At 35.6% G+C, this 18,629-nt stretch overlaps 1 protein-coding gene across 1 annotated transcript in view; it reads left to right on the top strand.

The window, feature by feature from the left end:
* Positions 1 to 18,629, top strand: part of GTDC1 (glycosyltransferase like domain containing 1) — a 444,137-nt gene that overhangs the window by 202,781 nt on the left and 222,727 nt on the right. Inside the window, 2 exon segments of the mRNA XM_053596486.1 lie at positions 12,086 to 12,253; positions 15,360 to 15,533. Of these exon segments, the coding sequence (XP_053452461.1) occupies positions 12,086 to 12,253; positions 15,360 to 15,533 (342 nt within the window).

Raw genomic sequence — 18,629 nt, 5'->3', positions numbered from 1 at the left:
AAATTTAAAGCAAATACTTATAAGTACTGAAAAATTTAGATCTTATGACTGATTATGGAGATATTTTAGAAGATATTTAGAAGATACTTTATTTTGTGCTTGATATTTCAGCTGTAGATATGACTCAGTAAAAATAGCAAGTCACTATATTTTTCTTTGTTAGTTTATTTGTTATTTGGACACAAAATACCTTTCTCTCCATGGTTATCAGGAGTAGCTTAGTTGATATGCCAGGAAGTAGGTAGTAGTATTATAACTGTTGTTGTTATGATTATTTTAATCATTACTATGTTAAAATATTCATGCCTAAATGTTGTTAATGTCTAAAGGCCACTCTGTGCTCATCTGTAGTTGATTTCTCAGGCTTGTGCCTGAACGGAGTTTTCTGTATTTATTTGGAAGTATTCTGGCTTGACTGGTCAGTGTGTTCTTAAATGTGTATAATCTTAGACTACACTGGTAGGGTTGGGTTGGAATGGCAATAAGACATATTCTTTCCTTGGAGTCTCCAGTCTTCCATGTGTATAGTTATTTAGACATAAACTCAAGAGACTCACGAGTAGCATGAACTAAATGGCAAAGAATATTCCAATATAAAATGATATGCTGCTATTGAGAAATAGTCTTCTACAATAGATTAATCATGAGATGAATTATAAATATTTCGCATACTAATTATATTAGTTTATGAAGATAAAACACTATATGAAGTGTTCCCAGCTCACTCAGCAAGTTAAATGTGCTTTGCATGTTAATTGACTTCTTCAAGGCTAACGATCATGAATCCCCGAAGATGACAGAAATTATTATCATGATATTGTACATTCCTGATCTTTGTACCAGGTTGACACCTACCTTTCCCCTTGAGTTCCTTTTCTTTGGATTGTATCTGAGTACTTGATATATTAAGATGGTGAAGCAGAGAAGAGTGCCTGAAGTTTCATTTTGGACCCTTAGGAAAAAGTAATGGGTTTAATCAAAAATGACATCAAATAACGTTTTCTAGAATTGTGCTGGGTGTTTAAAGTAAGATTGGACCTGGATGCTTCTCAACTTGATTGTTAGTGGTAGGAGTGCATGTCATGTTGAACACATTACTACAAGGAGAGTCAATTAGTTTTATTTTCTTAGTGTCATTAAGGGAATGAATGCTTACTTTATTTATTCATTCACTTATTTGAAAATATTTATTATCACCTGGGTAGGACAGGGGACAAGATATATTAGGGCCTGGCTTACAGGAACTTAAAAATCCAAGTGGTAACTGCCAGGTTATGGAAACTATAGGATATTAAACAAAAGAACAGTAGATGCGATTTATCTCATCAAGATATGCATACTTTTATGGGAGGATACAGGATAATATTAAAATATAAAATATTGGAGAAAGATTTAGAATAGATATATGAAATTATATAGCAAACCCCAACCCATATTTTTAATATACGTATTTGGTGAAAATATGTTTTTCTTTCATTAAACTATTATCTATGATCTTTAGTTACCTACTGGGCACTCTGCTTATATTCAGCATTTGTGAAACCCATCTCCTTATTTCCCCTATACTCCAAACCCTCTTTTCAAGTTATTATAATTCTTTTTTATATCATTTGTATTCTTTTATTATACATGGACTATAAAGAAGTACAATTAACATAAAAATGTTGAATTACATTCTAATTTTAGACAATTTGAAATCAGTATGGAATAAGTGGAAAAGCAGAGGTTTTAAGACCTCTACTAACTCATCTCTGCCTCATTCTAACTGCTGTTGTCTTAGAGCACTTAACCAAACCTCTTGTGCTTTATTTTTTTAATCAATAAAATGGAGATATAAGACATACTTCTTATGGTGGTGGTGATGGCGAGGATTAAATAAAACAATGTGTATGTAAAGAACCTTGCACAATATGTGGTTCTCTATCTCCCTTTAGAATATTATATATTACTAACATTAGAATATTATGGTGATATAAGGATTTTATTATTAAAAGTATTGATGGAAAGCCAGGGTTTTAAATGAACTGGTTTTACCTCTTCTATATTTGGATATATTCAGAGCACTCTTATTTTGGGAGTGATAGTGACTAATGGTGATACTTTCTCAAATACTTCTCATTTTATTGCCACTTTTCTTGACCAATGAGCATTCACAACTCAGTTAATTAAGAGAAGACGAAATAAAGGATTGTTAGTAGAATAGTAAATGTGCAGTGAGTCACCATGTTGTAACAGGTTAAGTGCAAATTTACTATCTGGAGATATTTGGATATCTCCAGATCTGTTAGAAGACAACTTTAGCCAACAGTTTCTTTCCTCTCTGACTTACTCAGATAGCATCAAACCTTCTAGACTGAAAGCCTCAGGACCCAAACTTCCCCTGCCTCCCCCAGAAATCCTGAGACTTCCTGGTTTTCACTGCTCTTGGGTTTCCTTTTCTTCTTCTGAGCCTCAGAGTATTTAGTGTCTGTACCTTCACTCTCAATCCATCTCACCTGGCTTTGTGACATCTCTTGTGCAGGACAGGGCTGTTACTTATCTTTTTATTGTTATTTAATGTTTCCTGTATTAAGGCTTGTTTCACCAGTTATATGGTTGGCTCCTGTAGAACAGGGATGATATCTTAAATTGTCAGGTGAAGAGCTTTCACCACGTTGTGATTTGTTGATTTATTAATAGGGTGTCTATAATAGAAATATCTTTAAATTCTCTGACTGGTTCATATTACCTTGGGTCTTATAAGAATACACCTAGTAATGAATTCCAAACCAAAAAAGAAATGAACACATACATCATACATGTTTAAATGTATGCAGTAAAAATTTCTATTTATTCATAGATTCTTTTTTCAGCAGCAGGCCTACCCTCTCTTCCTGTCTCTTTCTTTCTCGTTACAAACATAATTATAGAGGGTCTTTTATGGATTAGGCCCCGTGCCAGATACCAAGAGTTAAAAGTCATGAGAGGTTGCTGGAATAATTTAAGAGGCACCTGAGTTTAAGTGGTACCTTTGGCTAAAGAAGCTCAACAGGTATTGTGTAATTGGTCTCTTTAAGCATCCATCAGGCAGGTCAGAGTGCTGATGACTACAACATGGATGGGTGTTAAGAAAATAGCCTCATATGGGAGATGCTGCTCAGTGACCAGTCCCATCAAGAAAACCTCTGTTCCCTGCCTTCCCGACAAGGGTTCTTTATGCAGGGCCTTCTTGTACTGGTGTTCTCCTGCCCATTGTGATACGCACAGGGAAGGAAAATTACATGGTGGAAAAAGCAAAATTGCTCTGCTTTTGGGAAACTAGTTACTCTATTTAACAGCCAGCCTGTAAATTACCCATCACAAGAAACTAGAAAATTAAATGGCTACATTTCCTTTTCCTTTAGATAAGACCATCGTGTATTTTTAATTGTTTCAGCAAAGGGAAACATTTTGTTATGCAGTCTTCTTGAAGGCTTTTGAAAATCCATAGCATTTAAACATGCAGTTGAAATGTTCTAATTAAGATAAAGTAGCTGACAACTAAAGCGAATTGTGTTAAAATGAATTTTGTATATCGATGATTAATGAATATTAGAACTCAGTTATCTTTTTACACAGGTTTTATGAATTGAAAACATGTTGAAACCAAAGACTTGAAATTTAGGAGTAGTTTTCATTTGTGCATGCATATTAGCATTGAGCTCCTGTTATACTGAACGCTGTCAAGATGCTTTGGAAGTGATAAGGGGAGGAAACTGCAGTTATCTTTTCACTTCTCATATCCAGTTCGATCAGCAAACCCTGACAGCCCAACCACTTGGCAGCACTAGCATCTTAGTCCATGCCACTATCAGTTTTTTTCCTCTTCTTTCTCCCATGCTCCCTATAGTCAGTGGTTCTCAACCTTTCTAATGCCATGGCCCTTTAATATAGTTCCTGTGGGTCACGACCCACAGGTTGAGAACTGCTACTGTAGTCTGTTCTCCATATAGTAGTCAAAGTTTTCTGGTATTAAAAAGTGATTTAAAAACCCTCATGAAATGTATAAACAAAAGTAACAGAAACATTAGAGATTATACAGAGATGATTTCAAGATTTTGTAATTATATAAATGCAGAATTCATGCCCTGGTTGATTATAGCACACTATTTCATGAAATCTATTAAAAATAATATGTTTTAGAAACAGTTTTTAACATGATAAAACTTTTGAGCATTGAAAGCAAAAAACAAAACAATACAATAATGTACATCTATTACAATGTGAAAATAAAAGTAAATACACTCAGTGTTCATATATTATTTTGTCACTTTTCTGCTTAAAATCCTCCAGACTCTATCCATTGCTCTTGGCATAAAATCCAAGATTATTTTCATGTCTTACCTTACAAGAAGTGCCATGTACTTCGGTAGCCTTATTTCTTACTACTCTTCTTCCTTGATCAAAGTGTTTCAGCCTCCTTCATTTTCGTTCAGTTTCTCAACCTGTCAATTTTCTTCTTTCTTCAGCTACTTTGTTTTCCATTTTATGTCTGTCATTTGGCACAGTACCTTGCAAATGATAGAAGCTCAACATATGCTTGCAAAACGAGCACCAAAATGCAAATAGTGGCTATCTCTGGAGTGGTTATGGGTGATACTCATTTTATATTTTTTGTATTTAAAACTCTTCTGTAATGAACATGTATTTTCTAATTATCAGAAGGAATAGAAAGAAAAAATAGTGCCATTCCAGAATTGGAGAGCTTGGTAAGTGAAATTCGGCTAGTCAGAAGGAATTTAGAAATTATTTTATCACAAACAGATCAAAGGTCTTTTTGGGAAAATTAATGAAGCAAGGAATTATATTCAGGTAACGTGGGTGGGTGAGTGTCAGGTTAGGGAACATGGGCCCATCCAGAGCTATCCTTTCCAGAACAGTAGCCACTGGCTACATATGGCCAATTTAAATTTAAAATTAAATCAATCAAATCAAATTAAAACTTTAGTTCCTCAGGTGTACTGACTGGTGCTCCGTAACTATATATAGCTAGCCATACGTGCACAATGCAGATACAGAACATCTCTATCACCAGAGCAAATGCTGCATCGCAGAAAGACAGGGTCTGAGCTCCTGGAGAGTAGACGCCAAGGAACAGGAACCCATGAGTGAGAACAAAAGAACCCAGACTTAGGTAATAAGGCTGAACAACATAATCTAGACCGGGGATTTCAGATAGTGAGCAAAGTGACACACCTGGAAGAATCTGTTCTTTTTTTTTTTTTTTCTTCCTGAAATCTTTATTAAAGAATATTCACACCAGTGTATTACACACTATATTCAGCTTCCAACTTAAAATGCTTCAAAATGATCTTTTAAAAGAATCTTAAAGCATCAAAAACACAATGGGAAAGAAAATTAACGTTATTTCTAAGCAACAATCAAAATAATAACAAAAACTACCTTAGCCTAACAGACTGCAACTTACTAAAACATTTTTAAAGAGCTACCCCTTGCATGGTCCATTTGTTTCATTGTCTAAAATGTCTGTCATCATAGAGCACCTTGCTATTCTTGAAGCGCCTCCAGTTATTTCCCTTAAGCAGTTAATAAAATAGCAATTGTAAAGTTTCCCCCCCATCTCCTGTATAACTTTTCTCTCACATTGTGGCCATTTTCTCAACAACCTTGAATTTTTCTCCTTTGTCCAAGCTGTGTGATTTAAGATGTCACCTTTGTGAAGGCTTTGAAGGAACTTTGTAAAAACGTGGAATGAAAAGTTGACACGATAGTCAATCTCCACTGAGCAACTGAGCCAAGTACACTACCAAACGTTTCCACGCCCATTGAAATATTGCAACAAAGGTTTAGTAACCAGAATCCACAGAGAACTCAAATGCATCAGCAAGAAAAAAACAAGGGATCCCATCGCAGGCTGGGCAAGGGATTTGAAGAGAAACTTCTCTGAAGAAGACAGGCGCACAGCCTTCAGACATACGAAAAAATGCTCATCATCTTTAATCATCAGAGAAATGCAAATCAAAACTACTTTGAGATATCATCTAACTCCACTGAGACTAGCCTATATCACAAAATCTCAAGACCTGAGATGTTGGCGTGGATGCAGAGAAAAGGGAACACTTCTGCACTGCTGGTGGGAATGCAAATTAATACATTCCTTTTGGAAAGATATATGGAGAACACTCAGAGATCTAAAAATAGATCTGCCATTCAATCCTGTAATCCCTCTGCTGAGCATATACCCAGAAGACCAAAAATCACAACATAACAAAGATATTTGTACCAGAATGTTTATTGCAGCCCAATTCATAATTGCTAAGTCATGGAAAAAGCCCAAGTGCCCATCGATCCATGAATGGATTAATAAATTGTGGTATATGTACACCATGGAATACTATGCAGCCTTAAAGAAAGATGGAGACTTTACCTCTTTCATGTTTACATGGATGGAGCTGGAACATATTCTTCTTAGTAAAGTATCTCAAGAATGGAAGAAAAAGTACCCAATGTACTCAGCCCTACTATGAAACTAATTTGGGGCTCTCACATGAAAGCTATAACCCAGTTACAACCTAACAATAGGGGGAAGTGGGAAAGGGGGGGTGGTGGGTAGAGGGAGGGGGATGGTGGGATCACACCTGTGGTGCATCTTACAGGGGTATTTGCGAAACTTGGTAAATGTAGAATGTAAATGTTTTGGCACAGTAACTGATAACGCCGGAAAGGCTATGTTAACCATTGTGATAAAAATGTGTCAAATGGTCTATGAAGCGAGTGTATGATGCCCCATGATCATATCAATGTATACAGTTATGATTTAATAAAAAAAAACCCAAAGAGTAATTTTCACAAATCATACAGTATACCTGATACGTTCATGGAAGGTGATTTTGCTGAATAGAAGTACATAGAACAAAATCATGATGGTGAAATTTCATGCAAAAAAAGGGCAAATAAGATATTTTCCTTCTTAATTCACATAGTATGTACCCGCAAATATGTATATTGTATATATACACAAGCTTAATACAGAATTTGTTCTTTTGTCAAAGACTTCATAAAGCCATACAAGAAAGTATTTCAGTATGAGTAGTGACATAGCCCGAATTGGTATCTATGCTAACTTGTGTACTCTATCTTATTATGAGATAAATGGTCTGGGGGGGGGGGAGGGGGACCTATTGAAAAGATTTTATGTGAGATAGCCTACGAAGGATTAGTACTAGATTGTATGGGTAGTGGCTGAAATATTGAATGCCTGCCTTTTCTTTTCCATTTCACTGCCCTTCCATATTATTTAAGATATAAAAAATACGCATCTTGATGATAATGGTCACACTCCTACAGTGCTTAGGTATATTTCAGCATTTCTTTTACATATTAAGTAAATAGTCTAAAAGGCAATCAGCTGGTTTATTAAAACCGAGCAGAAAAGAATAAAATGTCTAATCTCAAATTTCATTGTGTTAAATAGTTTGGAATTTTTGAGCAAATGTGACTGAAGTTATAGATACAATGTGTGTCGAAAACAATAGAAACATGTATATGCTCACTATCCCACAGACACCGTTCTCTACAGAGCAGCAGCACAGAGCCATTTTGGTTAGACGATTATAATAGCAGCTTACTTGTACTTTTGGTGAAATGGTAAGCTAATGATGTAGCCATTAATTTGAATTTAGCAGACATTTTAAATATAGGTTTCTCTTACAGAGACAAAAGTTGCAATTTAAAGCTCTTTGGTGGTCTAAAAACAGCTTAATTCTGTAGTAGCATGGTAATAAGTACTAATCCAGCTTATACAGTGATTGTAGTATGACATGTTTGTGAAAGATTGCCCAACTGCTTTCTCTGGGTTTTATGTTAATTTAAAAATATTAAACACAAAACCTTATAACATCTTCATGCTGAGATAAACTGTTCAATTTAACTTGTGCTCAAGCAGCAGCTGTCAGGAATTATCTTGTTCCTAGTGGTTTTTGCTATCACCTCGTGCCCTTTCCTGCCAGAGACACACTGTGGGATGATAAAGTGCACCTTGTTAGGATTTATTGCTTAAATAACACCTGAGGCAAGATGAACATTGGTAGCCTAGGGATTAGCTACTGACTGAGTGATGTCATTCATTGTATTATCATCAAATTCTTAAAATTAATGGTAGGGCCAAAGTAAAAATTGCCTGCGGATCACACCTTGTATTTTTTTTTGTAGGCATATTCACCACCTCTTTTGGGGTGTTATTGAGCTAAATATTTGAAGAACTGCTTGTTTTCCAGTTGAACTACCATTTTACAAGTGAAAAAGCAAGGAGAAATGCTTTACTAATGCTGGTTCCACCATTTAGAAGTAGTGAGAGCTATTTTTAAATTAGCTATAATTATAAAAACATAGTGAATTGCCTCCTAGTGATTAAACAAACTGAAGGAAGTGTTGGTGTGGGCAGTCTCAAATGTTTAATATTAGGAAAATCTCTCTTAATTTCTCTTTTGAATGTTTTGCATTCTTTTATTTGGGATGTTCTTTGTAAGAAAGAAGGTTTGGATTCTTTGATTATGGATGAGCTGTATCTGAGATCCGAATTCTTTGATTATGGATCAGCTGGTGGGTAGAGTAAGGAGAAGGAACATGTGGCCACAATAGAGTGAAGGGCTCACCTTGGTCAAACATTTGCTACAGATGGTCTACCCTGAGGATGTCCCTCATGCATCAAATTAACAGTTGGATTATGGCTAGAAATACATATCTGAAGGGTTTATTGTTTGTGGAAGGTGGAATTTTTTTCCTTCTGCTTACTCCCATTTAATGCATATCCCTCCAAATCTGAGTTTTATAAATGTACAACTTACCAAAAATTTTCAATAGGTCACTGAATTATTATAGCCAAACTATAACAAATAGTAAAAAATAGTAAATAATAATTAGTCATTTACTTAATCAATTGTTAATGTTTTGGCATATTTTTATTTCTCTTCCATGCAATTATATACATATTATTATTTATTGCTCTTTGTAGCAATTTCACTGAAAATAATTGCAGACATCATGATACTTCACATGTAAATAATTGACATGAATCTCCTAAGACTATGAATATTGTCCTAGATAACTAATAGAATTATACTTAACAAATTCAAGATTAACAAAAATTTATAATCTAATATTTGGCCCATATCCAAATTTTCCCTGTTGTTTTAAGAATGTCCTTTATCTCTGTTTTTACTTTTCCAGTATCTAATCAAGGATCACTAAAACATTTTTGTTTTGGTGTCCTTTATTTTCTTTTAATGTAGATTTTTTTTTTTCCTTTTAAAACAGTGACATTTTTGGAGCTCCAAGCCAGTTATTTTGCAGACTGTTTGTCTGATTATTTCTTCATTACTAAATTCAGATCAGGCATTTGGGGCTGGTTTATTATACTAGAGATTTGTATATTTCTTGGGGTGTCACATTCGGAAGTACATGATATCACTTGTCCCATTATTGGTCCTGTATTAACTTTGATCACTTGGTTAAATGAGTTTTAACCAGATTTCTCCATTCTTTACCTTTATGTATGATATTTTCTTTGTAATTCATAAATCATACAAGAGCTGCATTTAATGCATTTTTGTGCTGTGTGTGTGAAAAGGTCTTAAAGATTAAGAATGAAAATTATCACTTGTTATCATGTGTGATTGAAATGGTGGGGGGAGGTAGGGAGAATAGAAGGAGAGGAGGGAGTATTACTCAATAACTAGACCTACAAATTCGCCATTCATTCTCTTTTAAAGAAAATATTGATTGATTGAAATTAATATTTTGTTTTCTCTGCTAAGGATCAGATTTATAGGTAAGCAAATATCTTCGTATTTTAGAATTTTTCAGTATAATTGTAGAAAAGCTTATACATGGTAGTATTGTCTGGGGATATCTTTGCAGTAGTCCCCAACCTTTTTGGCACCAGGGACCAGTTCCATGTAAGACAAATTTTCCACAGGTGGAGGAAGGGGTGGTGGAGTAGGGGTGGCAGGATCTGACAGGAGGCAGAGCTCTGGGGTGATGCCAGTGACGGGAGGCAGCTGTAAAGAAAGATGAAGCTTCATGGGCTCACCTGTGCTCACCTGTGCGCTCACCTGTGCTCACCTGCTGCTATGTAGTCCGGTTCCTAACAGATCACTGACCAGGAGCTTTGGCGTCAAGGACTGGTTTCATAAAAGACAGTTTTTCCATGGGCAGGGGTGGGGAGGACAGGAGTCAGGGCTCAGGCTGTGATGCTGTGTGGCAAGGTTCCTAACAGGCCACAGACCACTACAGGTTTGTGGCCCAGATCTGTGGCCCAGGGGTCAGGGACCACACATCTTCGGACAAAACAGAGCATTATCTGAACGTAATTTTTCTCCATGTATTATTTGAGTCTAGATAGATGCTTTTATACATGTGAAACTTAGTGAATGCAGAATATGATTGTCTTAACACAATAACTAAGAAAATGCCGGGAATGCTATGTTAACCAGCGTGATGAAAATGTGTCGAACTGTTTATAAAACCAGTGCATGGTGCCCCATGATCGCATTAATGTACACAGATATGATCTAATACTAATAAAAAAAAGAAAAATAAATACATGTCTTTGATAAGTTTTTGTGACTTTACAGAGATAAGACATAACATTAATATGACCATGTGGGTTTACAGAAGGACTGCTGCCTTTTGGTCTTGTGTGCCTCTTGTAGCCCATGAAGAAGACACTTGAATTCCTATTTATGATATATGTAGTTATTATGTAATCATTCTTCTTATATGAAAGGCTAGTGCTGCAGATCATATAAACACCTGAAGTTAGCCATTTGGATTGTCAGCAAGGGAGGATTTATAGTAGCTGTAATCATTGTAATAACAAGGATGGTATTTTTATTTAAGTACAGAAAAATGCATTTGCAGTGTAAGTGGTCTACAACCAATTCGTATCTGTGGTGTAATGAAAAGCACTTTGAGCTTAGAAGATCGGCAGTCTGCCACCTTCTACCAATGTGATCCTTGAAAAAACTCTTAACCTTCTTGAACTTCATTTTTTAGAATGGGCATTAAAGCCATAAGGGTCAAATGATGCTATGTGTATATATTATGTTATGAAGTTGGTGTTTTATCAAAATTGTGCCATCTAAATGTTCTCAGCTGCTCAGAAATATACTTCGTCTCTATTTTGTACCCATATGTAGTAAGCACCTTGTTAAGGAAGCATTTTTCAGGTTGTCCGAGACAATTATTCTGTTTGTTCCTCTAGCTGGTACTTCGTATGTGTCTCTGTCATAGGCAGTGTTTATCCTGTTGGGCTGTCTTACTCATTTAGACACTAGTGCATAATAGGCATTTAGTAAATATTTGCAGAATGAAAGAGTAAATAATCACTTCATTTATAAAAATGGATAGGTAAAGTTTCAGTTTCTTTTTTCCCCTCTGAAGACAAAGAATTAGCTTCTTATTAAATTTTTATATTTGTGCTTTATGTAAGGGATTTTACAGATTGTATATCTGGTGTCATTAGCAGTCAGTAATGGAGAAGAAAAGATTAAAAAATATATACAGGTAGTATAGGATACTTTAAAAGTGGGGGGAGGGTGAGAAAACATGCCAAGAGACCACACTAGATATGTCTGTTGCGTAAATCAAAAGAGTTTATGTCATAACATGAGCCTGTGCCATTGCTGCTCATATATTGAATTTCAGTAGTTGGTTGCATAAAGAAGTAAAGTGTAATGAAACTGGCAAGCAAAGTATTCCCCAGTCAGCCTTATCTTTGTTCCATTTGTCCTTCAGACAGAGCTTTTCTTGCCTTTTTCAATAAAATCCATTCAGCTTTTTTCCTTTTTTTTTTTTTTTTGCATTTCTCAGTAACTCAGCTGAGAAGACCAGTGAGATCCGGGGCTTTTATAGTTCTAAGCAGCTGCTTTTTAAGAGATCAAAACTTAGAATGCTGCTACATGGTATTAAGGCTCAACTATTGATGTGTCCCTATAGGGGATATGTTTTTCTTTGGGTGGGAAGAGGAAAGTGGAGTGAAGAAGAGCAAAGGATGACCCCTTCAAGCATTCCAGGGACAGTAAACCCTAATCTGCTTGTTTCCTAGGATCCTCTTTGCAAGCTCAGTGCTTAACCTGACCGAACTGGCTGCCCTTCGGCCTGACCTTGGGAAATTGAAAAAGATTCTGTACTTCCATGAGAACCAATTGGTATATCCTGTCAAGAAATGTCAGGAGAGGGATTTCCAATATGGATACAACCAAATTCTTTCATGGTAGGTATAGATTGTATCATTATATTAGACCTTTGCCACCTTTTTCTTTAGCAATAGTTTTTAAACCTGGAGACCTACTGTATATTTAAAAAAAATACTTTAAGGTAGGTGCACATATTAAAACACATCTTCTACCATAGTAATTACTTGTGTTTCAGCAATATAGACACAGCTAATCCTTTTATAACATACATGTCTGTAACAGTCTATTTACAATTATATGTTGAACTAATTATCTAGCTGTATTTTTCACAACATTCAAAATAGAATTTAAGGGTTGGAAGGAACCTTTGCTCTTTGATTCCATGATCTATTGTTTATTGGGCGTACTTTCAGAAAGAGCAGTTAGTCAACTCTTATTTACAAACATCTATCATACTGTACTCAGATCAGATAAAAATCAAAATAGAAATTTACAGAGAAATAGACAAAATTTAAAATCTAATGGAATAAGAGGTTTTCTCTCCCCACCCACCTTTTTTTTTTTTGGTTGTTTGTAAGATAGAGAAAGCTATGGAAAATGTATTTTTTTTTTCTTTTATTGAATCTTTTCAAATGGCACAGCTTTAAAATACCACGACATTTCAAAGGTGATGGTCCTTTTCCATTGTTACTTCAACAAAGTGTATCTCTTGAAGTTTAGTTAATGAAAGAAGTTAATAACAACTCTGAAATGGCTTTACTATTGGATCCTGGTCACATAGCTCTTAATAGTCAAACAGAATCTGTTTGGCAATGATTTGGTGCATTTTACTTAAACCTTTATTAAGAGTTACCAGCAATCGGAGACATTTAAACAGGCCCCTACCTCTTCCTGGGATGTTCCTAGTAACTCTTCCACAGTTTAGTTGACACATTAAAACAGCTATACAATAATAACTCAGTGTTTTGAGCATTTTGTAAATGTTTTCCTACAATCATTTTTACAAGCCGTGTCACTTGTGAAGTAACAGTGCTATCAAAATAGACTAGAACTGCTTCACGTCGAATGTCTCATAAAAAAGCAACCATTTTAAAATTTCACAATAAAACTAAGATACTTTGTTTTATATTGAAACAGAGAAGGGGAATATGTTTTTAAAATGAAAATAAAATCATTTTGTGCTTTATCAATATGGAAAACATTTGTAATATTCTTTTGATTTCTTGAATCAACAACAGTCTTTTCCTTAGATAACATGTTTATTACTCCTGAGAAGTCACTGGGAAAAAAGATTAAGCCTATTTTTCCCTTTATGGATGGCTTTAAAGTTAATGGAAATGATGCCCACTTATATCAGGGAGGAAAAGCATCAAAAAATATTTCTCTAAAATTATCTTGGATCTGTAATCCAGTATAGACTGGATTTTTAAGAATGTATGTGGTTGGGTTACATGTGCTGTAGGGTAGATATCTAAAAAATTTTAACTCTCTGTCCCTCCTGTCTTTCATAAAAGATCAGTTTTCCTCAGGGAATGAGAATATAAAAGCTTGCACATGATTTTTCAGCATTGCTCTTCTCCAGAGGATAAACGTATAGACAGGCTTAGAGAGAGAGAGGTGGACTTCATCATCAGTTGGCTTCTTAATGGGAAAAAAGGGTTCACAGTTGTCCAAAGGAAAAATAAGAGTGTCAGAAAACAGTCCTGTTCAGATTCTCTTTGAAAAGTATGACTCCTGCTTCCTCAAATGTTTCTTTAGTTTTCTTGCTGACTTCTGCTTTTTTGGCATTGTCAGATTTCTTTCTTGACCATGTGGCAGTAAGGACTTTAAAGATGACTGACATAAGACTCACCTTAAATAGAGGTTTCACTCACCCTCTGACTTATGAACACATGTCATAGCTGTATATTATGACCTGGGGTCGCTATTACTGTGTGTGACATATGGTGAAAACAGACTTAGCTGTGAAACATTCTTCAACTTTTGGTATATTATTATATTGACTTCCTTATCGCTTGGTGTTGTGTCAGCACTTCTGTGACTTTCCTTTGTATTATCCACGTTATAATCACTCCCCACCCCCACCAAATTTGCATTAGGTATCAATAAAAGAAAATACATGTTATTTGGCCAAGGAGGGGCATATTAATGCTCCTTTTGTCGGTTTTTCATTTCGATGTGTATTAATACTGTCATAGTAAATTCAGCTATCTCTGCAAATATGATTTAAACTGAAAATTTCTTATAGTATTCGTATTCTATAAGCTGTACTTATTCTATTGGGTTTTGGAGTCTTATGGAACTTACATATCTTCTCTTTCTTTGTTACTGATCTACATTTTTAGGGTGAGATAAAACCAACTGCTTTCTCTATCTAATCTTGTACACAGATGTTCCTCACCTTATGATGGGGCTATATCCTGACAGTGCCTGACTGTATCCCTGTGTCCTGATGGGCTGAAATTTGACAGTGCCAAACCCATCATTAGTTGAAAATGTTTAGTCGAAATTCATTTAATACAACTAACCTACCTAATCTCAGAGCTTAGCATAGCCTATTTTAAACATGCTGAAAACACTTAAATTAGCCTCCAGGTAGGCAAAATCATCGGGCAACACAAGGAGATTAGTTGTTTACCCTGGTGATCTGTGGCTGACTAGAAGCTGCAGCTCACTGCGGCTGCCCAGCATCACGAGAGAAGAGTGTACTGTGCATCACTAGCCTGGGAAAAATCAAAGTTCCCAATTCATAGCATGGTTTCTACTGAATGCATGTTGCTCTCACACCATTGAATGGTGAAAAAAATCTTATATCAAGCCATTATAAGCTGGAGACTGGTATATATTGCATTTAACTTGTCTGTTACAGGCATTAAAATGAACACTGATGGGAAGAGAAGAGTTCCTTGCAAACCTAAGGTGTACTGTACATTGATTAATACATAGAGGTCTGAGGTTTAGGACAGAGGGAGGAGGGTGGGGCCTTGGTGTGTGTCACACTTTATGGGGGCAAGACATGATTGCAAGAGGGACTTTGCCTAACAATTGCAATCAATGTAACCTGGCTTATTGTACCCTCAATGAATCCCCAACAATAAAAAAAAAAAAAAATTGAGCGCAAAAAAAAAAATTACTCTGAATGGGTTTGGGCTCATCATTTGCATTTATCCTTTCCGTTCGCAGCCTGGTTGCTGATGTGGTGGTTTTCAACTCCAGTTTTAATATGGAGTCATTTCTTACTTCCATTGGAAAATTTATGAAGCTGATTCCTGATCACAGACCTAAGGATCTGGAAAGCATCATCAGACCCAAGTGCCAAGTTATTTACTTTCCCATCAGGTTTCCTGATGTGAGCAGGTCAGTATCTTTGACTCTATTCTCAATATTGTGTCATAAACTACCCCTCTAATGTATGGAAACTGGTGGTGTTCTTGCCAATTTTAACTTTTCAGCATAAGCATGGTTAAATAGAGAAATGTGCTCTACCTCACCATGTCGTGATTTGCAAAGATTTTAAATAACAGCCTATCACTGGATAGTTAGTTCAGATTTTGATTCCTTCCTTTCTTTTCTCTTGTTCATTTGTTTGCCAAAGAAAGCTGCCTTGGCTTAACACTTACTGTTTTGTTTAGTTGTTTGTTGTTTTGTTAAAGAAGTCATTGTCAAGCATATTTCTCAACCTTTTGTATTCAGCTTATGCCCAATGGTTTCTCTATGTGTATAATAGTAACTGTAAATCCGTGTGGCTGCTTGGATTACTTTCTTTTCTTGTGCTATTTTCTTCTAATTTTACCCTTCTTTCATTTTTTAGTATCTTAATAAAGAGTTAAGTCTTCTATAGTGGGTTGCCAATGTATTTAATTGCTGCTTCCCTTTCTCAGTTACTAAGTACGTTTTGTATTACCCTTGTTACCAGGCCTACTCTGAATTAGCAATGGTTGATGTGGCTCAAAGGAAGCATTCTGGAATTCCTTTTCACTTTTGATTAAACCTAGCAAAACTGTTTTTACTACCACCAGGAATATTTGTCCCTTGTGAATAGGAAGTTTACTTCAGTGGGACTTACACTAGTTGGGGATGCTGCTGTTTTTTAATCTGACTGCGTCCTTAAAGGAGTTCAGAGATGGGTGTTTGTTCCTTGTCTCTGAAAGGAAGGCAGGGAGTTATTTAATATCCACACACTGTGCAGGAGTCCAGCATTAGTCTTCATGTTCCACACATACTAAATTCGCCCGGGTATAGCTGTGGGACAGTAGGCCTCCTCTCTGCACTTCGATGCTGATTTCCTCAGCCGTCTTACTCATTAATAGTTAATACCAAATCAAGTTAGTTGAGTCCTAAACTTTAGACCACCTTGCCCAGTCCGTACTTTATGGAGTGCAGAGAACAGCGGCCTGGAGTAGACGGGCTTGCACTCAACTCTGTCAGTGTCACAAACTGGATTCTAATTTAGGCCCTGTGACTTTTGATTCAAATTTTTGTTCACTGCTCGAGCTTTCTATCTTTATAGGTCATTTGTAGAAAACATTTAATGATGTTTGGTTGCTTTGAAAAATATAAAGCTAAGTGGAACTAATATCAGATCAATCTTCAGATATATGTATGTGTATTATACATAAAAAACATTTATAGACATACAGTTTTCTTATCTGTGATGACAAGATTTAAACTTTTGGAAAATGTATTCGATACATTTAAGTCAACGAGCAACTAGAACTTAGTTGTATATCTGAATTTCTAAAAATATGAACCTTATTTTTTGACGTAAGTTTTTTATGTGGGCAAAATGTACATCTTAAAACAAATATATGGTTATGGCCCATGTTAGTTATTACTACTATAGAATTCCAAATAAGTAACATGTTTTAAAATTCATGTGCTTACGATATATTCCTACATCATATGTTTAAGATACCTGTGGCAATTAAATAGTTTATTAATTTGGACCATATTACAATAAAGGAATTAGCTCAGTAGAAGAAGGTTAAGAAATATTGTGGCCAAGATAATATTCATAAGCTAAGTCTTAGCCCAGAGTGTTATTTGAATTTTTTCAAATGGTAATTTGCTTTATACAACTCAAACTCATAGAGTATAAGTGATTATTTCCATGAATGACAGTCTTTCTAATGCCTGCAGTTTTTAAAGAGTATTATTTTGTTGAGATTCTGAAAAATATTTAGTAATTCCAGAGGCAAAATAACCAAAGTGATTAAAAAACTTCTGAATGCTTATATCTTTCTCCCTATACAAATATTATTTGGTCATGGTAGACATGAACTTAAGTAAAAACAAAACAGAAGGTATAGTTAAATTACAAATACAGTGTGCTATATGATATAATGTATGTTAATCAGTAATGGGGAAAAGCCATATTTCCAACAAGATAGGTAAGAGTGTATAGAGTTGGTAATCTGTTAAAACTCAGAGTATGCTCATCACTTAAGCATTCAGTAATATTGGACTTGTGGTACCTGCTGCTACCTCTTGCCCTCCTTACCCAGCCCCTGCCTTACTCCCAAGGACTGGAAAAATAGTAGCAATTCCTTTGACAATATTTCATTGTATGTATTGGATATTTGGGGATGGGGAAGTTCTTAAATACTGTAGTGACATATGCATGTATTTGAATCTTGACTTCCACTTACTAGCTCTGTGACCTGAGCCAGTGGAATGATCCTGAGTTTAGATTCTTTAATAGTTATTATTATTTTGACCATATCACCTCACAGAGATGATACGGTGATTAAATGAAATAATGTACACCAATGCCTAGCATATAATATTCCCCTCAATAAGACATTATTTTATCTTGTTAATTTCCCATCCTCATTAATTTATTAAATATAACCTAGCACATTTACTGCCACCTGAATATCAAGGACCATCTCCCTCTCCTGACATGAAAATAGAGAACTACTGTGCCATAGAGTCAGTCTAATATAAATAAAGAAGTTGGTTTATTTATTAATCATTCTGAGTCAAATAATTGCTTTGCCTCCCTAGACCTAGCATCTGTTGATTGAGGTACTTCTTACTCTCACTCTCGTCTCATTTCCTCCATCTTTGTCCACTGTAACTGCCCTGGTTCGTCATTATATGCACTTTCTTACATATGCCATGAATCTTTTACACCTCTTATTTCATATTTGATTGGCAAAACTCCTGGCCTGGTTAAATTCATTTGTTCATCTACTCCCTACCTACATTTATGACACTGAACATGATAAGAAAAAACATCCAGCCATACTCATTAGTATGTTCTAAGTTGACGCCGCCTAAATTTAGATGGGCCCGTTGAGCTGCTGGGCAAATGTCCGCATTTCTCCTCTTCCAGATAATCAATGATGCCTTTTTCTTTTTTAGAACCCTCCAATACCAGTCTTCATTCTGAGTTCATAGAAGGATTCAGAAGAGCACTGAATCTACCCAGTATGTTCTTCTGGGTACATA

The sequence above is a fragment of the Nycticebus coucang genome, chromosome 7 (genome assembly GCF_027406575.1).
Source record: "Nycticebus coucang isolate mNycCou1 chromosome 7, mNycCou1.pri, whole genome shotgun sequence".
In the NCBI taxonomy this organism is placed as follows: Eukaryota; Metazoa; Chordata; class Mammalia; order Primates; family Lorisidae; genus Nycticebus; species Nycticebus coucang.
Note: the sequence above shows the minus strand (reverse complement) of the source record. Positions and strands in the feature narration are given on the sequence as shown.